General features: G+C 40.4%; 1 protein-coding gene across 5 annotated transcripts in view; it reads left to right on the forward strand.

Moving 5' to 3' along the window:
* Positions 1-2,533: 2,533 nt before the first annotated feature.
* ZRANB1 (zinc finger RANBP2-type containing 1) overlaps positions 2,534-23,939 on the forward strand; it is a 48,103-nt gene continuing 26,697 nt past the window's right edge. For 2 of the 5 annotated variants that reach the window (XR_012650189.1, XM_075026591.1), the window contains exons 1-3: positions 2,534-2,679; positions 15,630-15,726; positions 16,500-17,350. Coding sequence is in view for 4 of the 5 variants with exons in the window: in XM_075026591.1 (XP_074882692.1) it covers positions 16,537-17,350 (814 nt within the window). In the remaining variant the exon portion in view is untranslated. Of the gene's footprint in view, positions 2,680-10,910; positions 10,929-14,919; positions 14,938-15,629; positions 15,727-16,451; positions 17,351-23,939 lie in introns of those variants that run through there. The other 3 variants (XM_075026592.1, XM_075026593.1, XM_075026594.1) reach the window with 3 other exon arrangements.

Genomic DNA, 23,939 nt, shown 5'->3' on the forward strand with positions numbered 1-23,939 from the left:
AGACATGGCCTTAGGAATAATGTCGCCAACATCAGAAATGTCTGCTAGTTTGGAGATGTACCCAGGATTTGCTTTTGAAACTAACAGCTCTGGTAATTATTTTCAAATTCAATTTTACCACATGCGTTCACCTTCACAGATACTATATAAGTGCCTGTTTCATTACTTTGAATGGTTCTGTTCTGCAGAACAACTATGCAGATATGAAAATCACTTGTCTCTAGAATTCTTCAGAAACCTTCTTTTTCAGTTGGTCATAATTTTTTCTTACCTATGCAACAGAAGTCTTTGAAACGATATGAGTCTAGCTTCATCAAAGCTTTTTTCTGTGTTCTGAAAGTACATTACATGCTCCTAATGTGCTGCAGTGCACTGTGTTTTGTTTAAAATATGTTTCTGTGATGACCAAATGGTTTTCTGACAGGTTTAGGAAATATTCTGGAGGAATTTGAAGTTAGTATTTTCCCCCAAATTATATATTCTTTTTCTTTTTGTATCTTTTTATGCAGTCTAATCTGTAACAATTATTTCTGGAGATTTCCCATTGTTGTACAGTTGTGGCAGCATGCAGGATTTACCCCACCACTTGCTGTTCGCTTACATGACAGCTCTTCCATCATCTTGCCTATATGCCAAGAGCAAAGGATACATTTTCTGAATTATTTCTAAGCACAGAGATGGCACGATTCCTTAAGATAAGGAATATTTCTTTTACTTGACTTATCCAAGTTCATCTGGATCTTATATGTGGGTGTGTGAAAGAATATACAGTTGTCTCCATCTTTTCTATAGCTAAATATACATAATGGTTGGTATGTTTCCCAAAACGCAGACTGGGGCCCAACTTCTTCAGTGGAGTCAGAAAGAGAATTTAGTAAATAACTAGTCTGGGAGAGACAAATCACATTACCCTCCCCCCCAACAGTTTTTGATGTTTATAGGGAACTAATTTAATTGCAAATGGAGACAAATTTCTAATTCAGTCTCCATAAGTAATTACATTTTACTTGTCCTGACTCCAGTTCGAGTTGTTTGTCTGCTGGACAAAGGGATTTTCTCTAGTGCAAGGCATCACTCACTGCTCTGCCTGAACATCTCAGGTGCTTTTCTTTTATGCTGATTGACTGAGAAGGGATGGATCCAGCTGGGCAGAAGAGGACGAGTTTCCCAATGCAACACCTAGCCCGAGGCATTGGCTAACAGAGTTCCCTCTATCACCTTGGCCGGGTTCAGGGAATGGAACCATGGAAATAAGAAGTGCTAGAACATCTGAGAAAGCCTGAAATAAAGTAGGAACTCTGGTGGAAAAAAAAAGAAAAGTCAGGTATCAAATGATGTAAGACCCACGAGGGAAGAGCGAGGATGGGGGCAAATACGCTTTTTCTGTCAGTGAGCCTACAAGAGCAGCTTAAGGAAGATGCAGACTTGCCATTTTTGAGTAGAAAGCAAAGAAAATGATTGCATAGCCAGCACGAGGACTGACCCCAAGGGCTGGCGGAGCAGTCGTTACCGGCCTTTTCCCCCCAGAAGAGGAATGGTCTTTGAACTGCATGACCGCTGCTTGGCCGAAGAGTCCTTCAGACCGGGGTGGACATCCTGAACTCCAACCCCACACACCCACCGACCTGAGCTAGGAGCGGACAGAATGGAGGCATGGAAGGAAACCTCGATGGTTTATTTCTTAGCAGCGCTCAGGGAATTATTTTGCTACGGAAGAACTGAAGGAATTAATGGGACTCTACTGAAGGCTGGGGGCTGTACAGCCTGGGCAGGAGATTTTCTGTCACGATTTTCTTGACGTTTCCCATCAGGACATTGGAGGAAGGACAACTTGCCACAGAAGCGGCATTTTCGACGGCTGCCGCCCGGCCAAGGCACCACAGCAAGGGCTTTTTATGAGGGGGTTATTTCCACAGACAACTGGATGTCGACATACCGCCCAGGATGGCGAGTCTCAAGCCCAGCGCATGGTCTTGCTTCCACTTCCACACGCACTCTCTGCATGAACACCCCCCCCCCCCCCCCGGGCAGGGGTCCCCCTCACAGGTTTGCCTCAGGGAGGGCTCCCCGCCGAGGCGGGGAGGGCGCTGGGCTGCCGGGCGGTGTGTGAGGAAAAGGCTGCGGGGGAGAGGGGAGAGGGGAGCGGGTCCCTCGGCGGGATCCGGGCTGAGGGGAGGAAGGGGGCGTGGCTCGGCGGGGCGGCGAACCCCAGCGCCCCCACGGCCAAAGCGCCCCAGCGGCAAGGGATGACATCACCCGTTCTTCCCAAAGAGGAGCGCGCCGATTGGCGGAGGGGAAGGGGAGGGGGGAAAGGAAAGGCGCAGGCTTCGCCAATGGGCGGCAGAGCAGGGCGGCTAGGCCGGGCTGACGTGCGGGCTCCTGGCCGTATGGGGGTTTATTTTGCTTTGGGCCGCTCCAGCCGCCGCCATTAGAGGAGTCCGGGGAGCGGGGCGAGACGTTTCCCCCCCCCCTTACCCCCCCCCCCCTCCGCCGAGCTGAGTGGGAGCGCCCGCGGCCGCGGCAGCCCGCCGCGTTGGGAGAGACCATGTCCTGAGCGGGGAGAGGACGCCGCAGCCAGCGGGCCGGGGGGGGGGGGGGGGGTCGGCGGCGGCGCGGGGCGCAGGCGGCTTCCAGCGCTGAGCGTGTACCTGAGGGACGGCTCCCGGCGGCGGCCGTGAGGTAAAGCCCCTCTCCCCTCCCCGGGCAGCGCTGAGGGAGGGGGGAATGGAACAGAAGGGAACGGCCGGCTGCCTCCCGCCGGGGCCCGGCGGCGGGGGCGAGCTGAGGCAGCCCGCGGCGGTTCCCGGCCGGTGACCCCCCGCCGGGATTCGCCCGCCGGAGCGAAGCGAAGCGGGTCGGCTGTAGGGCTGGGGTTAGCCCGGCCGAGGCGGGGCGGTGTGGGGAATCCTCCTCCGTGGCCGGCTGGGGTCACCGTCCCGCGTGGAACGGGGAGGTGTGTGTGTGTGTGTGTGAGGCGGGGGAGTGTTCGGCGGTAACGGCTGGCGGCGGGGCAGCCCGGTCGCCGGCCGAGGGATGCGGCGTTTCTCCCTCCCGTCCCGGCAGCGCCGTGTGTTAACAGAGCTCCTGGGAAGCGGTGTTACAGCGAGCAGAGTCTCGGTACAAAGGCAGGAAACTCTGATTTTTTTTTTTTTTTTTTTTTTCCTCCCCGTAGCTGCTTCTCCGAATGCTAGGCTGCAGCACCTCGGTCTGCTGGGGTGAGATCATGCCTCTGCTGCCTCCCACTTCTTCTCCTCTACCTCCTTTTTTTTTTTTTTGGCTTTTTGGAAATGCCTGTTTGGATCTGCGTGCCGTGGTGGAGTAGGTGATGGGAGCTGCTTGCTCGTATCCGTGAATTTCGGATAGCAGAACTTCCATGACATTGCCTATAGAATGGTATCGCGTATCGTCGATACTTTATGAGAAATAAAGTGCGGTGTGGGAAGTACATCAAACTCGAGCTTGTTTTTGTGAAGTTTGAAAAAAAAAATTATGAAAGTTTGATTAACGAGTGAGGCAAACCTTGGTAATCCACGCTTCCAGCACCTTTCTGACTCTTACCTTCCCAGTCCCACACTGCGGCAGCCTCCTGCCAGGCTAAGGTAAACTTCTGCTGGGAGGTCACGGCTGTGTCTGTGAGTCCTTCCTTCGGAGTGACAGAAGGCATTCCTTCCAGCCCTCAGCTCAGATCTCCAGCGCTCTGTCCCCACAGCAGTCACCCCTCTCCTAAGAGCAGTGGGTGGGAGAGACGATGGGAGAAAATTAATCTGGGTCTCCTGCGTGGCAGATGCGTCACGGCTGCTGAGAACTTTTTGCTGCCATGGTGGCTTTCAGTGATAACAATGACAACTTTTTCTAGAATTCTTGGGAGTCGATGTAGTAAACAAATGTTGTTGGACAGGCTTTGTGCTGTGCTTGAACAGTCTCTACTCACTAGCTACCTGCTGTGTCATAAGGGGTGAAACTGGCATGTGAGTTTAACACGTTGATACCTTTGTTGATGCAGAAATTGAAAGGTGAGATGCCTTCTGTGTAATACCTTGACTTCCTCCTTTCTCTAACACATACTGAGTTAAAGCTCATTCTGGTGTGAGCAGAACCTTGTAACAGTAGTTCAGGAGAGATTTGTTGCACTTAGTTTTGCTTCTGCTCATAATGTCTTCGGTGACTGCAGAAGAGATTTGTGAAGCCTGTTTCTTTTTTCTTTTTTCTTTTCTTTTTCAGTGGTTACTCAGGGGAAAAACGGGTAAGCAGCAGGAGGTGTTCTGGAACTCTTTTATTTGCCTCCTTCCAAAGGCCAAGTTGAATTGGTTTCTCAGCGTGCGGAGTTTAGCAGGTCATATGTGAAAGATCACTTCTGATTTCAGTCTGTCACAGCATTAAATAATGCTTTAAGTAATGCTTTTGGATGCATTGCATTTTGTAGGATTTGTGAAACTCTATGTGGTGCAATTCTCTTGAAGAAAAAAGAAATTATTACCTTTACTTTTCTTATGCTGCTTAAGTGAGGACAGGCAGCTGGAGATGACCGATGAGGCCGTAATCTGTTGTTGTAGAGTTGTATCCATTAGCATTGTCTCAGAATTATAATTAAAAATATTAATTTAATTAGAATGCTGAGTGGCACAAAAGCATCAACGGGATTCATCGCAGAAGTATGACTTAAATTGGAGACTAGGTAAAACGCAAAATTGGTCAAGGCAACATTTTCAGTCTTACTTAGCCTTGTGTATGGCTATTCTAATTGTTGCGTCATTTGATGTGTAAATTCCTTGGGCACGGGAAATCTCATCCTTCTTTGGTGTTTTTTTGCAAGATGGATCTGCAAATAAGTCAGAAGTGTAAGTAGAAGATACTTTACTGATTGTATGGGAGGTTATTTTTAATACAGTCGATCAAATAATTGTATGTACTCTCAGGCACTTTTAACGTGAGATTTACTGCCTCCTTCATGTGGTATTAACTTAGGTGTTAACGTTTCTCTTTCCAGCTTCTCTTTGCCATATCAGTTTTGCACCAGGTTGAGATTGTGCAGAACTTTAGATCAATACATTCTTTATCGTGATGTACCATCTACTAATCGCAGCAAAGCATTTAAACTGCTACTGCCAGTTCCATTGGTAATCTCATGCCCCTTCCTCCTCCCCAAAATTTGAAGACTGGGTTATTCTGAGCTGTTCAAAATTCATGTCAACAAGTAATCCTCACTTTAACTGCCTGAATTATGATCCACAACCTCCTGGTACTGAAATGGAACTGAACTTTAGTTTGGCAGCTGAAAATGGCTGGCTTAGTTGTAACAGAGGTCTTAATTTTTTTTTTTTTTTTTTTTAAGTAGTACTACGTATGAAGAGGGAAATGAGGCAAAGTTGAAAAAAATTTTTTTTTTCAACCCAGCTGATGAAGAGCTTAGCACTTCACTTGTCAAATGGCATAGCTTGGTAAAATCAGTTAAATAACAGATAATTATAACTTTGTAATTTCAGTTGAATGGAATTTGTTACACCTTAAAAAGAAAACTTAGATCTTCTAGTTAAGATCTCGAACATTAGGAATTCAGACACTTTTCTGGTATTTACTCTTTTTCATAGCACTCCTTGCATAGCTGGCATTGCTTTAACTTACACAGAATCGTGTTGATTTCGTGATTCTGCTCATTTTTGCATCATCAGTTGCTGAAGCACAGCTTCTCATACGTATGTAGGTAATCCTTTTGGAACTTTCTTGAAATACGCGATTAATAATAGGACTGTTACCTCTGGTGTCTAATAAAAGTTAGCCTACTTTAAAAGAAGAACTGTAGTACTTCAGCGTCAATTCTGAGAACACGTTAGTCTTTAATAATACGGATGATTTTGTGTTTCCTTCATGGCACGGGCAGGTTTTCCGAAGCTTTGTAGTCAAACTGGAGTTGTATCCACCTGGTATTTTTCAAAGCAACTTTTTTCCTGTGCTGCTGTCCCGTTTATGCAAAAACTCATTTTGGTGAAGACCAGAGAGAGGAGAGGTGTGGAGAGAGTGGGGTAGGGAATGAGTGCAGTGATGTTTGAAGAAGGAACTGTCTTCAAGAGGGGGCTGATATGGAGACCTTGGGTCAAGAAAGCAGAAGGAATAGTAGATTTTTTTTACAAGGCACATGGGAGGGTAGTGCATTGGAAAGAGTGGTAGTTGCTGGTATGTGCAGAGCATCTTGCCTACGAAGCAGTCAAGTTTGCCGCCCTTTTGCATCTTCTACTGTACAGCAGATAATGATTAAGTTGGCGTTTTTCCCTTTGGCTATTTGAATTTATCCTGATATAATCTGTTCTGCTTGTTCTTAAAACAAGGTTACTATTGCTTTTTTTGTTTGTTTGTTTATTTCTAGTAAGGTGTGGTGTTTTTTTTTCTGAGAATGGCTGCTAATTTTACTTGTGTTCACATGTGTGTTTTAAAGTAATGAAAGTTAGTACTTCCAAGACAAATGCTGGAGAACACACAGAATTTACATCTGTCTTTATGGCTATGTTCAGAATTGAGCTGAAAATACTTTAAGTAATGACAGCTAGGTACAAAACAAATACCAGGCACGTAACCTGCTGTCCAGGGGATGGGGGGACTGGAAGGATGGACTTGTGTCTATTTTGGTGAGTGTAAATAGGACTTCCTTCTGAAACTGTCGGTTGTGAGCAAGAAGGCTGCAGTCTTTTTATTTTCTTCTCCTTCCTGCTATCGTGCCAGAAGTCAATACACAGCAATGTTTTATTTGGCTTATGTTTGCCATTATTTCTGTAAACAAATGTTAAAGTTTAAAAATCCTCCGTGCAATTCTTTGAATTCGATTTGATTTAGCATCTAGTCTTGAGTAGCTGTTTTTAATGAAACAAAAAGTCCGAGTTACTGGGGCGTTTACAGGCATTAAGAAACTTTTCTAAGTTACGTAGGTGTTCTGCTATCTTCTAGATATTCAGGAGTTAGCTTTCCTGAGCTGAAGAAAATAGTCAGAACCATGGTTTATGTGACTCTGGAAAGAAAAATAAACTTGAGAGGTCTGTTATGTTTTCAGTGGATTAGAACTATTATGATCAAGTAATCTTTTAGTGGCTTTGAAGTTGCACACGCTGTTGTAGGTCTGTTCATTTGAAAACGATGCAATTCTTGGTGCATAGTTAGTTGATTATCTGGGAAGAAAGACTCTCGTAAGTCTCATAATGTGGATAATTCTAGCAAAAAATAGGAAATTTGCTTTGTGAAGGTGATTGTCAGTTTATGAGAGAATCCTATTTCTTGTGGTTATAAAGACTGTAAGTGTTGACTTGTACTTCTTTCAGGCTAAAGGGCTTGAAAGTATTTCTTCTGTCTGCATTCATCTTCCCAGTATCTAAGCAGGGATTCAGTAGAGACAGCGGGCATATTTATTAGTTGCTGCTATCTCCCCTGAAACAGCTTCGATCAACAGGTCTGAGTCTTAAGTCTTCTGCAGTTTCAAGAAGTATTGAGTATACTTGTTTTCACGCTAGGCCTTTTCTTTTCTTTTTTTTTTTTTCAGTTCACACTACCATGATAAGTCAGGAGTACTTTGTACTAGGTGTCTTAACAATGTCTGATTGTCATTTATGCCTTCTGTCAGATGGGCCTGTGGGTTTAGGTTTTGGCTACAAAGGCTTCCCCTTGCTGTGTGCTTGTTGAGAAGCTAATCTTTATCTTGCTGAAGGGTTGGGATGGTCTGCCGGGCTATTTACATTTTTTTTGACCTCTGCATTACTGTTTAGCTTGGCAGGGATAAAAATAATTGTCACCTCATGGCTTTTAAATGGTTTATTTAAAGAAGGTTATTCAGTGTTGTCTTTAACAGAAAGTTATTCCTGCCCCAAAAAAGCAGAAGGCTACTGTTTTAGACCTGTTACTCTGAAACTTTCTAGCAGCTAGGAGTACCTTGCAGTAATTAACTTGGAGTTGTTGGATATGTGTTATGAGCAAAATACAGATTACTAATCATAAGGTTACAAAAAAAAGTGATTTTTAAAAAAACCCAAAGTAGCATCACTCCTCTAGAAGGAGTTTGAATTTGTTTGCACTGTGATATTTGATACTAGTTCTTTGCACTAGTTCTTTGTTAAGCAGTGATATACACAGTAGTGGTTTTTGTGTGCTGTGATAATAGCATTTTTGCTTCTCTCCCCCCCTTTTTTCTTTTTTTTTTTTTTTTTTTTTTTTGCTGTCTAGCCAGTATCTTAAGAAGAGTTGGATAAAATGAGTGTAGCTTGTATGGCTTACTTGAACTAGAACTAGTCTTAAATATAGCCCAATTGCAAATGCATATACCAAAGAGTTGTTAACTGGAAGTGGCTTGCCATTAATTAGGAGGAGACTACACCACAGTTGATGATGCGTGTGTGTTTCCTTGTTTTATTTGGAGGCAGGTGGTTTTTTTCCACCAAATGGTGACTATGTCTGCATGTAGCCATGATCTAATTTATGGTCAGCTGGTATTGAGGAGGTCCAGAGGATAATTGCTAGAACTGAATGTCAAATGTACAAGTCTTAATATAATGTTCCTTGGTTGTTGGGCAGGTTTAAGTGTTTTTAAGTTTTCATGTCTGACTCCACAGTGTGTTTTTATTCAGAGCATGACATCTGGTTTTCCTCATCTTGTGTGAGGATGGCCGAGATCTAAACAAAAATAAGTCTTGTGTTTTAAGCATGTAGTCTAAACACAGATAAACTACATTTTTGTATTTATCCTTACTTTTTTTAAAGAATCCTCTTGTTCAACTTCCATACTTTGTCCAGTCCAAGTGTCTTAAAAATGAAGTTTTAGCAATTCTGTTGTGTTTTATTACGTATGTTTGTTACTGTGTTGTACCTCTTTACCTTGAGTCAGTATTCATCTGTTGCTGACTGTTCATGATGTTCAGATTTATTAAATGTCGCTGGCTGTATTTATGCGAATGTGCTATCATAGCTCATTATTTTGAGTCAGTTTGCTTGGTTTTGGTTTGTATTGTGTGGGAGATGCTGTGTGTTATGTAACCGTTGAATCTGCTTACTCTCGTTTTCCCAAATGGTATTGGTTTCTAAGTAAGCAGTCATATTTAGTCCATCCTAATGTGTAGTAACAACATCTCATCGAAATAGTTGTTCACTTATAATTGAGTTTAAAACACAACAAAAAAAACCCCTGAAAAATGTAACTGTCTCCTGAAATAAGAAAGACGACTGAACTGCAAGCCACTGCTATTGTTTTTTATAAGTTGTTTTGAGCAGTTAAGGTTTTCCTAGCTTTTAGTCACAAATTTAATAGAGCTATATGTAGTTTGACCCATTTGAGATGAGTAACAAATGAAATGGAAACTTGTACTTTGCAAGTTACGCAGCAGGATTAACGGTGGTGGTTAAGAGCACAAAAGTGCTTCAAGGGATAAACATCAAAATAACAAAAGCAGAAAGAGTGAATGTTTAGTATTGTCAAATACCTGCTAATTCTGTGATGACTTTTCAGCTTTTGCAGAAGAGTCTGGTTGTAGTTAGGTCTACATCCTCACCTAAGGTTCATTGTCAATTCTTGTATTTCAGATGTCTCCTAAGATCTGTAACCTCCTGAATGTTTGGCTACTTACTGCATAGAGCGTTTGCAAATTAGGCATCCTCTTGCATTAAAACTGCATATAAATTCTCTTGCTTATGAAAAGTCAGGTTTTAAGGTTTATTTGAAATGATAGCAGTTGGATTGGAAGTGTGAACAGAATATTGAAAAGAAAGCTGAAGTAAAATCAGCATATTTTTTCTGAATACCATAAATGCCTAATAAAGTACACTTAATATGCTTTGAAATGAGATACGAATCAATAAGTCAAAATGAAAGCAATTTTTTACTAATTGTATGTAAATGAAGCCCATCAGAATTCACCCAATGAACAGACTTCTAAATGTTTTCAAAAGTTACTATTTACTTTCTCAGAATTTTTTTTGGTTAAGAGAACTGCATATCTTGCAGCACATTTCTTTGTGAAAGATCAAGTCTTCTGGATTTTAACGAATTGCCCACTTAGTAGATGAAAAGTTGTATGTAATGAAGGGGGTCATAACTAAAAATCTGCAGTACAGGGTATTTGTTGACAGCCTAGACTATCAAAACTGAAGAAAAATGTTAAAACTCATTTAACATACTAGATTGTAAATAGTTAGTCATAACTAAAATATTTTCAATTTTTATTTTCTCATGTGCCATTAATGTTATAGTTTGTAGATTGTGTTGCGATTTACATAGCTATGATTCAGTCTTTAATAGAACTGAGATTTGTGCCAACCTTAACTCGATGATGCCTCTTGTAAGACAGCAACATTCTTTCTGTTACCCATGTTATTGGGAGCAAAGAACAGCCTACTACTCAGAAGAGCAAAGGTGATCCTTGTGTGTTTCGAGAGCAGTGCTTTTACTGGGATGACAATGGGAAGGATAATGTAGTTTGACAAAAGCCTCTGTCTTCCAACATAGTTCTTGCTTTGTATCTGCATTTTATCAGAAAGGGGTTTCTGCCTTTTGTAATGATAGGTGCAGTCTGAGACCAGTTCCTACTGTCTGTACTGCAAATAGCCAGCTAGTGTTCTTTAAAGAAATAAAAATTTCCTAAGCAAAAGACCCCACCTCATAGAGCAGCTTGCAGAAAACAATTTCAGTGCTCTTTTCCTGAGATGACAGAGTATTTTCTCCTTTTTGCTGATCTGTTTGGGGCAGTGTCCTTTCATTTTTAAAGAACTGTCCTAACAAGCAAAGCAAACTGTGCTTACGTGCTAAATTCCTTGCTTCGGTGTATTCGGGCTAATACAGAAAATGCTTCTACATTTGTGACTTGCAGTAATCTTTCCGTTCTTTATTATAATACATAGTTACTGGCCTTACTGCAAAGCTTCCAGATTCAGCGCTGATCTGATTTGGTTGTCCCATTGACAAGGTCAGTGTTCTTAATTTTTTTTAAACTAATTTGCAGAGACATCAATGGAACTTATTGTTAGTTCCCTTCAAACTATAGGAGCCTAGGTTCAAGTTTTATGCTTTTAATATACTGATCTGTTGAGGCTTATGCCGAATTCTTGAGAAAGTAATGCAAGAATAGCGAATAGTTGGAGTGAGTAAGTTTAGTGAGTTAAGAGAAGAAAGTGTCAGTAAAATTCCACCTTGGAAAATTAGACAAGGCAAATTTAATGTGAAAACTGATTCTTAATACTTGGCAATAAATGTCAAATACGTTATTTAAAAATGTAAGTTGTTTTTTTGAAGTATATTGACAGTGTGATACTTCACAGGGATTCTTGGACCCAGATGACAAGTGGATTTGAGCCAGTTAAACAGCAATGCCTTTTATGTAAGAAATGGTTGAGGAGATTTTCATAGAGTTTTTACAAGTTTGAAAGAAACAAATTGGCCTTTTTGATTTAAGCTTGTGTACAGCTCTGTTATCTTCTAGACCTTCCTACTGGCTGTATTTTAAAATTGGCAAAACTTTTGTTTGAGTCCCTTGGTACAGCTTACATGAGCTTTAAAAAGATAGTGTGGTTAGAGTAAGCAACACAGTGGCAGTGTTTATAAATGTATTTGTTTGGAAACAGTGAAATCGAACCATTGCTTTGTTTCCTACTGTGAACAGTTAACTCAAATTATTGTTATGCATCTTTTAAAAAAAATTCTGCAGTTCTACAGAACAAAACCAGCTACAACTATCTGGATTCAGACTAGTGCATATTTTATCATAACCATTTAAGGTGATAATCCAGATGTGTGATTTTAACAGGTTTTCCCTTTACAGCTTTAATTAGAAAGCTTACTTGTGTATGAATGAACTTCAGTTTCCTAAGTAGTATGCTAATTTTTTATGGGTAATTGGAAGAGAACTCAAGGTGGTGACGTACAAGGGGGAACGCTTCTGAAAATGTGTCAAATTATGCAGGGTTAATCATAGGCAGTTTTTCTTAAAAAGCTGTTCGTCCATTGTGTGTATATATAAACTTCACAGCCACATTATCCAGCTGTTAATGAGCAATTACAGCTGTCAGATTAAGACCCTTTCTTGGTAGATGTACGTTTAAATACACCATGTTTCATAATACGTAAAGAATACAGTCAGTGAAAGTGCTGCTGTTTGATCTTTTGCTTTGACTCGCAGTCCTGTTCCTCTCCCCTCCTTTTTGTGGTTGGATGTGTGAAAGGTATTACTTCCACACTCGTAAACTGTTGAGTTAATAGATTCTGCATTTGGTTATAGAGAGTTCTCTTTCTTTCAGAACAAGATGCTTCTGCTTATATTGTTCCTCTGAAAAGTTGCTTCAGTGTTTTAAAATGAAAATAAATAAACCAGCCTGCCTTTCTTTTTGGAGCAGCCTAAGAGAGGCAGCTACATTGAGGGGGAGAAAGAGGGTGGATCGCTTTTGCCTTGTAGGTCTTGCTGAAGGCTTAAGTTCATACCTAAGCTCCCTTTTCCCTGTAAATACAGAAGCAGTTAGCTTTGTTCGAAAATCCATACGCATGAGCAGAACGAGTTAAGGTGGGAACACTGATTTGATCAGTATAGTTATGTAAGGTTTCTGGCAGCACAGATGCCAGCACCATCCCAGCAAAAAATCCGTAGTGTAGGCTGGTCTAAATCAGCATCTGGCCTGTGTATGGGGAAGGGCTTGATCGTTTAATGAAATGGAGCTCCATATTGTTCCTTGTTTGAGCCAAAGGAGAAATAACTTCTGGGCACAGTGAATAATGAAACTGAGGGGAGCATAATACATCCTGTCATAAAAATGTTATTTGAGGACTTCATTGTTTCTTCCCAATTTCTGTGTGCCATTTTGTGTTTTGCCATGCACCTAAAAAGAAGAATGTTCTTAAAAGTTGAAAGAAAGCAAAAGAAAAATTTGTGACTGTTCTAGGTGACCTTTTCTGACTGACTTTATTTAGTAAAAAGGTCGTCTGATTATGTTTTGATTTTTCTTTGTTACTTGATTTATCAGAATTTAATATATTCTCCTCTTTAATATACTGAGTTACTCTATTAACCTGTCCAGAAGGTGTTTAGCACACTGTATAAACTGATCAATTGGAACTTCCTTGGAGTTTTGTGGGGTTTAATTTCTTGTCTGCTCATGCTTTTTGGACATTAAGGCATGCACCTGTGCTTCACAGTCACTGTTGTGCTATTTCTGTGCGAGAGGAGGTACTACATGATTCAACTTCTCCTCTGTGAAGAATCTAAAATAACAAGTTTACTTGAAGACAGAGTGGCAAAGTAATTCTGAAAAAATGTAACAAGCTTCAGACTGCTCAGTGGCTGGATGGTGATCCTGTATCACCAGTAAATCAGCTGGTTTTGGTGTCCCTGGGTCAAGGTGCAGTTGCGAGTCAGACCAAGACCTAAAAGTAAATAAAACCCAGTATGTGAATATTCTAAATTGTCTCATCTAGCTGTGCTGTAGTGGGTATTGGCAGAGCTATCAAAGAAGAGAAATTGCATTGCTCCATTGAGTTTTTTATATTCTTTACTTCGTAATAAGCTGAGGCCTCGTGTTTGGAGGTAGTGAGCTCATACCTCGGAGGCTTTTGGAGCTGCAGATACTCAGCCTCTCTAAGAATTATGTTTGAAAGCATCTAGCTTTTTAAGGGGCACAGAGAATAATCGCAGCTAAAAACCTAACCTCATGATATACGTGAAAGCTTTTCTGTAATACAGTATGTACTGTGCTATTTAGTTTCATAAATAGAATCTCAGTATTTGTTTAGATCGTTTTTGCAACCAGCTGCTTTTCAACTGGAGCAGCAATCTCCTTGCCCAGTCTTAATGTCAGTAAAATGGATGATTTGTTTTCTTGCCCCTAAACCGCTGGGTTTAAGGCTTTCCAAACTAGGGCAGGTAAGAGACCGTTTACAGTTACAGATCCCTCTCAGGCTTCATCACACACTGTATACAGATCTGGCTTTTGATTAAAAGCATTACCTACTCAAAACATACCAGCTTCTGCTCAGGTAGAAGTTATTCTCAAGCTCGTATTGGGATAGCCACTTTCTGGTTGTCCACAGTAGCACAAGTGAAACTGCTCTTGGTGGTTCTGTTGGTGGCTGTTGGCAGGTGTGTGGACGGTATGCTGCTTCCTTCTCTTTTCTGAAAACTGTGTGCAACTGTCTTGTGTTCCGAACTAGGAAATGTTAATATCTCAGAAAACACTACTGTTTATAGAGAGAATAAGCTTATTAAGAAATGTTAAAGTAATTAAAAAACTTATTTTGGCAATTGGGGGAAAAAGGCTTGATGAAGTGGAATAGATAAATCTAGCATGTAGAGTAGTCATATAGGAGGTGTTTTGGCAAAGCTTTAGTTTGTGTATGGAGTAGAGAAACTGTTTTTCCTCCAAGTTTCTGAAAAGTCGACTTACATAAAGTCACCTTTAGTAAAATCAAGTTGACCTTGTATTCTTGTGTATATGTACGTATTTTTCACTTATTTTATTACAGATATGGGGACCCTGGTATGATCTCGCTCCTTTTTTTCCATCGTGCATTGGCATGGACATTTGTGAGGAATGGTGGAGGGGAAGCAGTAGGAAGTCTAATTGCCTTCTCAGCACATTCCTTAGTCTGACACAGTTTTATAACGTATAGGTGGGAGTGAAGTGCTCTGCAGGCTGTTCAAACAAGTAATATTAGAACCTGAGCTTTATGAGAAAGCTTTATATGTTCCTGACTGCTCATCTGCTTTCATGCAACATAAATAGGGATCGCCGCTGAAAAGGATAGTCCTGCCCTCTCCTCTGTCCTGGCCATGCGATAGCCCCTCATTCATGCAGCCACCTGATCTGGTGAATAGATCAGAGTTGAGCTGTTGGAAAAAACCTATGCTGCACGTTGGAGTCCACAGAAGGGAGATAGTAGGAATAAGGGTGACAAATTTAAGTGGACATTTAGCTGTGCCTTGGTAGAGCAAGGTGTGTGCTAAGGTATTTTAGTGAAGAATGTACTAACTCATGAAACATTTCTTAATCAGAGAACAGGTATAAACTAATTTTTAGTTTCATGTGTCTAGTTTTGAATTTAATGCTGTTGTGTAACTTCTCTTTTGCGGTTTTTGTTTACTAGATTATGGGTGTTTTTGTTAGCCAAGAGAGTTGCAGTATGATGAATAATTGTCAGTCAATTGATATGACAAATTTGTATTTTGAACAGTTTTGCATGCTTAAAAATATCACGTAATTGAGTCTTACATATTGGGTAACTGTTCTGTGGTAAGGGAGGAAACGGACTGTATGCATTTTTCTATTTGTCCTTCATCTACCTGCCTCACCCTTTCCCTCTATTATGCCTTCTACACAAAGCTTCTTTTTCCTTCCCCATCCTAAGTTTCAGATTGCAATAAGAGTGTTTATAGAGGTTCTGGTGTAAATTTGATGTTGCTTGGATCTAGTTCTTTTACTTCAGCAGATTGATCACTTGTGTAGTGACTGGTTCTTTATAAATATTGGTTTATTTATACCAGTCCGTATGTTAGTCTTAGCAGGTTATGACTGAGTTTAAACAAGTGTATTGGGATCAGAATAGGTGTGGCATTTAATAATTAACTTTCTGGTTACTCAGGTCCAGTAGGAAACCTATAATGAGTCTGTTTTCATTTTGTTTACAGGAATAGTTATCTGCTTAGTCTCACCCTTCATATTTGCAATCTGAGGAAAAGGTCTGAGCCAGCATGAAGACAGAAACCCCTCTTCATTAGAGAAAAAGTGAGTTGGAATTGGATTGAAATCTGGATTTGTAGAATGAAAATACTATGTTAGCTTGTCAATGCACACAGCTTGTGCTTGCTTTCAAGTGGTATTTTAACTTTGTAACACTACTGTTATGAGTCATGTCCAATCAAGGCCTCCTCTTGGTTAAGCACATGTATAAAATTTTCAAATCTGTGTATTTTATGTAAACTCCTACACCCTACTCTTCTGAAAGAACTGCTCACTCATTGTATAACTGCCCACCTGATATAGTCCTCCTTCCTTCCAGATCCTGTGAGCTCTTGTAATAGACCTCGCAGGAGCTAGACTTTGTGTTCCTTTTCTTGTACTGCTGTATTCATATTGAGTTTTATTTTAACAATTTAATATTTGTGACTTGTTTCTGTAGCTGTACTGGTCTCTTCTCCAGTATTCTCAGTGCGAAATGTGTATCTGTTTTCTGAATTTGTTTTGGAAGCCTCTGTGCAAATTTAAGAAATTCCAGAAATGTAGGACTGAGTTTTCTTTTCATTTCTGCACTAGGAAATCCTGAATTCTGCATTTAAAATGCTGTTAGCTCAAGTCTTATTCTTTTCGTAGTGGTTTTTCTCCCCCTAAATGTTCTAACAGTTTCAAGAAAAAAAAGATTGCCTGTTTGCCCAGCCTGATTTTTATATTTGGTGCAGTACACGTCAACTGGGTTAAATCTCATTTACTCTTTTTTTTTTTTTTTGAAACAGAGCTCCTATGCAACCGTTGTGTACTAATGATGTATTCTGATTACTTAGCTTTCTGCCTGACGCAGTTCATTTCAAGAAGTGCACGATGACAGAGCGTGGAATTAAATGGGCTTGTGAGTATTGTACATATGAAAATTGGCCATCTGCAATCAAATGTACCATGTGTCGTGCTCAGAGACCTAGTGGAACAATTATCACAGAAGATCCATTTAAAAGTGGTTCAAGTGATATTGGTAGAGACTGGGATCCTACGAGCACTGAAGGAGGGAGCAGTCCTTTGATATGTCCAGATTCTAGTGCAAGACCAAGGGTTAAATCATCTTACAGTATGGAAGGTGCAAATAAATGGTCATGCCACATGTGCACATACTTGAACTGGCCAAGAGCGATAAGGTGTACTCAGTGCTTGTCTCAACGTAGGACCAGGAGTCCCACAGAGTCTCCTCAGTCTTCAGGTTCTGGTTCAAGACCAGTCCCTTTTTCTGTTGATCCATGTGAGGAATATAATGACAGAAATAAACTAAACACAAGGGCTCAGCACTGGACTTGTTCTGTTTGTACATATGAAAACTGGGCAAAGGCCAAGAAATGTGTTGTATGTGATCATCCCAGACCTAACAACATAGAAGCAATAGAACTGGCAGACACAGAAGAGGCTTCTTCAATCATAAATGAGCAAGACAGAGCTCGATGGAGAGGAAGCTGTAGTAGTGGTAATAGCCAAAGAAGATCTCCACCTACAACCAAACGTGAATCTGATGTGAAAATGGACTTCCAAAGAATTGAATTGGCTGGAGCTGTTGGCAGCAAGGAAGAACTTGAAGTTGACTTCAAAAAACTAAAGCAAATAAAAAATAGAATGAAAAAGACTGACTGGCTGTTTCTAAATGCTTGCGTTGGTAAGTCGTTTGCTGCTACCTTACACTGTTATGCCTGTAGTTAGGTGTTTTGGGAGAATGAAGAATTAAACCATAAACTTGAAATTTGATTTCAAACCAGCTTTTTTTAATCTCTGCATTTTTAATTTTAAAAAGTAAACCAAATGTAGAAGTTCCTGAAATGGCACCTGCTGAGAGAGGGTGCAGAGTTTGTCCATAATCTGAACATGTTTCCCAACTATGCTCAGACTTTTGTGACCTTTTGTAGAAATGGATATCCTTGTAACCAAATCCTGTTGTTCTATGTAGTCATCAAAAGATGGAAGAATTACAAAACCAGTCTACAGAACAACGTAATGCATATAGCACTGTAAAAAATGCCACTACTGGATAATTAAAATTACTCTTCTTTTTGCTATGGGAAGATATGCTAGTAGAATCAGCAGCTGCAGCTTGGGAGTATTTGTAAACAGTGTAGAGCTTGCAACAGTACAAGATGCTCTGTCAGATGTTAAAAATAACACCAAAATATGTAGCTCCAAGAAACCGCATGTGTAATACTGACCTTGAAAGTAATAATGTTGTATTAATACGGATACTGTGTTGTAAATGTTTACAGGCTTTCTGAAAGTATTTTTGTAGTCAACTGCTTCAAAAAATTCAAATACCAATTTTGTTTTGTATTTTAGTGCTTTCCTAAGGAAATTCTGGATAATTCTCCCAGTGCTGTTAAAGAACAGAGACATGTGAGAGCAGGGTTTTCTTCAGTTATTGACCTTGTGAGTTAACTTTTGTGCTGTAACTTCCCAGAAGCAGATATCTTGTGCCCTAGCATACAAGCAGGTTAAACACTTGAAATACGCAACTATTTTTAGAGTAAAACACTTCATTTGAAACTCTGGCGCTACTAGTTTGTCTCGTACTGTTCCTTAATGTTTCATGAAGTCACTTCATGGTTATTATAATTGAAAAACTAATTTGTGGAGCTGCTTTATTTAATATATTTGATCGGGGTAAATGTTTTCATGGGTATCATGGCTTTGGTTTCTCTGAGCTAATAAATATTCCAGTTTATCTTTGTGTTGCGTGAATAGTTGGACAAGCACATTTCCTTTTGAAAATAGTTAGATGCCTCAATATTTCCTGATACCTTCAGCTCTTTACATGCTAGCACATGTGCAGTGCTTTTTCCTTCTGAAATGAAGCAATTGAAATTCTGTATGGTATTTTGTAAGCTATTGAATACCCAAGATCAATTGTTGCAGGTCGTTTCTGTGCCTTACAAGAGTCTATTTTGCATTCTTATAGCAATTGTATTAAATATTAGGGGTGTTTTTCCTCTGCTTTTTGAAAAGTGATTTTTTTTTACACTATTCCAATGTTACTTAAAATATTTCACACTTTCAGATTTAATCTGTGTGGGAATGGTTGTGTTTATGTTTAAGAACATGCGTTATGCAAGTATTTAATGTTGCTTGTGACTATACAGTTGTACATGAAGCTCAAAACTATGTTAACAGAAGTTTTGTAAGGCAGTAATGATTTAGTTCTTTTAAAATGAAAATAGTTTGAAGGGATCTTGAGAAAGCCAGAATGCAAGTGGAGTTGTGTGCTGATTTTTACTACTGTTCTGCTGAAAGATTTCATGGATTCCTTTCTGTAACTTAAAACACTTACTATAGCTCAGCTTTTTAACTGAGGGGAAAGAAAGCAGCAACCAAAACCTGTTAATTATTACTCTTTCATTTTGGAATTTCACTTTGCATATCACAGCTGTCATATTTTTCCAAATATTCCTTGTAGCAGGAATAACCTTAGGAAGATTGATGAAAGCTTCATAGATTCTTTTGTGGTTGTCTCTGGATGTTTTGCAGAGTGTATCTGTATTGGAAAGGTATACCAGTTTAACGAGCAATTTTAAAAGCAATAAGCCACATTTATGCTGGTTGTTTTGTTGTCTTAGTGTGACATACTTAAAACAATTTAACTGTCAATTGAACAATTTTGCCTGAAGCATATGTTCTTACCATTGAAATCAACTGAGATATTGTGACTTAGTGAGTTGCTGTTTGTTAGCCAGCTGGAGCTCTTGTGATCTTCTAGCTGAGCTGAACACTTGTCAATCCTTAGCCAAATACAATTATAAAATAGGACAAGTTCATGTTAAACGTCAGGTAAGCTTTGTGAAAATTGATGGAATAAGAGTTGGTATGTAGTCTGTTACCGTAGTCCAGCTGACAAGTGGTGACTTGTTAGGATTCGGTAACTTCAGACTGCGCACCTCCAAGTTTAAGCTCAATCAGTTGTGGAGGGTCCATTTGCTTTGAGTCTATCTAATGTGGGAGAGATGTATCAGTTTAAAGTTTTTGGATGTACAAAGTGTAGCCTTCCCTGAAGTTAAAGATTAGAGGAGCAAGAGTAGGAGTAATTCCTGGCAGAGTGGTTATTTTCTGTTCTTTTAGAAGAAATTATGTTTTAGAAGGTACCAAGCAAAATGTTTGATACTTTAGGACAGCTTTTTAGTTGAGCTCTCTCTTTGCATCTCAACTCAAGTATAAAATTTTTTACTAGATTTTAAATTTAATGTCAAGTTTCATTAAAAACATGTATTGGACTACTTTTTTTCCACATCTGTTCTTTTTAGCTGAAACAGAAGATAGACGTGTAGCTTGTGTGGATTTAGAAAGTACCTCTGTGTGCATGTTTGTGGGCTTTTTTGTTTTGTTAGAGACATCCATTAATGTTCTGCCCACCTCAGTAAGTAAACATACCATCAAGGCTTCTATTCCTTGCAAATCTAGGCTGTACAAAATGTGATGACTGCAAATCTTGCATTTCAGCATGAATAGTTTCCTTGATGGAGGGTATTCTTTCTGAATCAGAAGGATTAGTGGCATTCCCTCTTTCAAACTCTGCAAGTGAATGTACTTGAATGTTATTTTTGTTATTGACTGTGTTTTTGCAGCAGTGGATGTATTCATCAAATGATCCTGTCTCAAAAGGATGAGATTTTAGAACTGATTGTTTGGTTAAAATTTATTAAAATCAAACCAGAACATCTAGTAAGCATGGCCGGTGAATGACATGACTTCCTACAAATGCCAGTTTGAATTACAATGAGAAATTACAAATGGCTTCTGCAAGGACACCAATGCTTTCTACTGTACTGGCCTAGTACAAGGTTAATGTGAAGTCCAAGGTGACTCTCATGTCTTGGGGGGAAAGCTAATGTATATTTAAAATTAAGCTCCATTGTCTTTTATGTAACTCATGGTTATCTATCCCAAAGAGACTGTAAGAGAGGTTTGGTGGCCTGTGGGACATAAGGAATCTGATGTGCAAGAAGAGCAGTACTGATGTGGGGCCTGGTGAAGCTGGTTACAGCTGGCTGTGGATTTAAGTAGTACAAATGGATGAAGATGATCATGACTATAAAGTCTTTCTAGTGTTCAGAGTTTGCTTGGGGCTTACACTTCAGAACTTGCTGAATCTTCCCCTCTCCTGGCACTTCAGGGCTGGATTTTACAGTGGTGCTAGTAGAGTGTGTTGCAGGGCACTGCTGAGGATCCTTGGGTTGTGTGTTTAACTCCTGAGCTTGAACTGTAGCCAGCAGATTAAAAGTAAACTGCATTTCTTCTCATTTTCCTTTCTCCTCCAACCCTGCTTATTAACTGCTGCAAGAGAGCATGTTCTTGTCTTTTGATTCAGGTCAGCAAGGTAGCTACTGCTGTCAATGGGCCAGACTTCCCCTGCTGGGGATGGTGGCTCTGGAACCAAGTAGACACGCATTCCTCTTAGCCCTGTGAAAGAAACAAGTAAGAGCGTGTTTCTTAAACAAATCCAAAATATTTAGAACAATCTGTTTTGCAGTACATCCTTAAAAGGACTGTTAGTTCATTCCTGGTACTCCTACATATGTGTCTGCTTAGTTTTTCCTTTGTCAACTACTTTATCTCTCTTACAGGTTTTTTTTTTTCCTTTGTCCTTTCTCCCTTCAATTTTCTGAAATAGTGCCAAATGTGTTACCCAAGCACTCAGAAACCCTGTGGGAAAGGAGAGTTGTTCTGTCCACATTTAGGTATGAAGTTGGCTGGGCAGTGTCCCAGACTGTTCTGCAGCTACGGGAGAGATGGCAGCCATCTCCTGCTCTGTGTATTGCAGAGCATGTGGCTCTTCACTGACAGTAAAAGCAGCCTGAAGGGACTGATGTACCAAGGCGCTTTCAGCTGGCACTGCCACCCAAAGTAGTCCTCCTAGCTGCTTGTTTCTGTCCTCCTGGCATGTTTGCATGCCAGCATACAGTGAGATGCATCTGGAAACTAATCTTGCTAAAAATGAAGCTTGCTAAGCTTGGTTAGGGGATATTTTTGTGGGGGGGTGTGGTGGTGGTTTTGTTTGTTGGTTTTTCTGTTTTAGTAAACCCAGACTGGTTTCCTCATCACATCCACGGTATGGCTAAACCTTGATGGGGCTGTTTATGCTGTAATAAGGGAGTGGGAGGTGTATGGGTAGGAACAAGCTGCTGGAGGTGGGGAAGCGTCATGCTCCATTCCTTGCTGGAGTCGGTTCAGGCTAGCTTGAACTGTTTAGGGAAGTATAGCAAGAATTAGTCACTGACAGGTGTTTACCTGCCACGCTGGCTTTGGCTAAATATGGCAAACAGTGCCTGTTGGGATGGTTGCAGGGGAAGAGTCCCTGGTATGAGCTGTACAGCCTGGCTTCCTTCCTCCATTCCTTTGTGATACTGGGAAGCACGGTGTGGCATACTTGCCTTCTGTGCCAGGTAACAATGACGCAAGCTTACAACTTTGACCTGGGTAAGAAATCTTGTATTGTCGTCTGTGTCCTATACATATATTCTATCATACTTATATTTGTGTGTGTGTGTGTGTATATCTTGCAGAGTAGGTAAAACTCTGCATTCCTTACTCCTTGGTAGAAGATCTTAACTCCTGAAACACTTTTATTTTGGTCTCTTGACCAATTTTTTTAAATGCTTGGTGATGCTTTATGCTAAAAATAATTAAATAAATGATCAAGTTAAAAATAGTTACTTAAATTTACCTTGGAAGCACTGATGGTTAACTTTAATATAATTCACGATTTTCCACTGTCCAGCCTCCTTTTAGGGTGCAACCCTGCAAGCAACTGACCAGCTGTTAATGCAACAAGGGGCGTGGATACCTCTGACAGATAGGAGAGGGGATAAGGATATCTTTCAACAGTTCTTCTTGCATGTGTGCTGCTTTGTCCTGTAATGATGTGTTAGAAACATGCTACATGGGCTGTATGTAGGGGTAAGAGCTGTTTACATGGGAAAAAAATAGGTGATCGTCATACTCGCATGCATTGGATGGCTTCAGGTTTAAGGTACATGTTTTCTTGGAAGTTACTTATTTTTAAGCTGATGCAAGTTGCTAAGGTTGATGAATTTAAAAAATTTAGTGTACGGAAGGTTCTGTCTCAATCTGTCATTACCTAGAGACCGATCTGCTGTTGATGACATGGTAATACTAACAAGGGAGATCCTGGAAACGAAGGAAGAGGAGAATGAACAGAAGGGTGTGGTTAGAGGCCCATAAAGATTTTTCAGACAGTCCTTCTCTTTTGTATTAATTGATGTGTCATATTTGCTTGCGAAGGAGTTCTTCCTCTAAGAGGAGAAACTCTTCTCAGACTGAATGGTTTTGGCACTCAAAGTGCTGAAATGGTGGAGTAGTTATTGATAATAAAACTTTGTTTATGACCACCTGATGCGCCCCTGGTGAATAGTTGGAAGAGGGTGAGGGCAGAGCTCCGGAGAATGCTACAGCTTGTGTGGTCAAACCGCAGGTCCTCAGCACTCTCAATGCCCAGAGGAGCAGTAAGATTTTTAGCAAGTGTCAGAATTAGGTTTTAATGGGTCAGTTGATCAGCCCCTCACTTGCTGGAAGGTCACCTTGGCACTTAAACCAATCTTAGGATCAGTTGTTAGATGAGTAAGTGAGAGCATATGTATGATGTAGACCACTTGCAATTGTATCTGTAGCAGAAGAGAAGCAGCACAGGGCTCCGTGTTTCTGACCTGGTGTATGTTACAGAGGGATCTGTCTCTGCTTCTGACTTCTACAATGCATCATTTGGTTGGGTGAGAAATCTGCCTTCTTATTACCAAGCAGTTCAAGGAATAGTGGAGTTGAATACTATTGTCCCACATGTGAGGCACAATGACCTCCTTAAGATTGTTTCCTTTTGTAGTCTACTCATATGTGAGAACACACTGTTTACTGTGGCATTGCTACCTCCTTGAATCAAAGAAATCTCGAATCTTTGGGTGGTTCTTTAGGTATTCTATCTAAACAGAGGCATCTTTACACTCTTCCATTAATTTAGCAAAAAAATTTATTTATTTTAGCAGGTATATTGTTGAAATTAATTCTCTTTGGTTTTTCTTGTTTCATTTCAGCTTAATCCTGTTCAGCCTTTTCAAAGATTTAGAATGCCTGCCCTGTAGTATTTGCAAGACTGCATATGTGCCTTTTATATAGTGATGCTTTTACATTTTTTTGAGGATCAGGAGCCTACTGCAGAATCAGCTACTGTAGGCTGTGTGATCCCCTGCTTTTTGCTG

This window comes from Buteo buteo, chromosome 4 (genome assembly GCF_964188355.1).
Source record: "Buteo buteo chromosome 4, bButBut1.hap1.1, whole genome shotgun sequence".
In the NCBI taxonomy this organism is placed as follows: domain Eukaryota; kingdom Metazoa; phylum Chordata; class Aves; order Accipitriformes; family Accipitridae; genus Buteo; species Buteo buteo.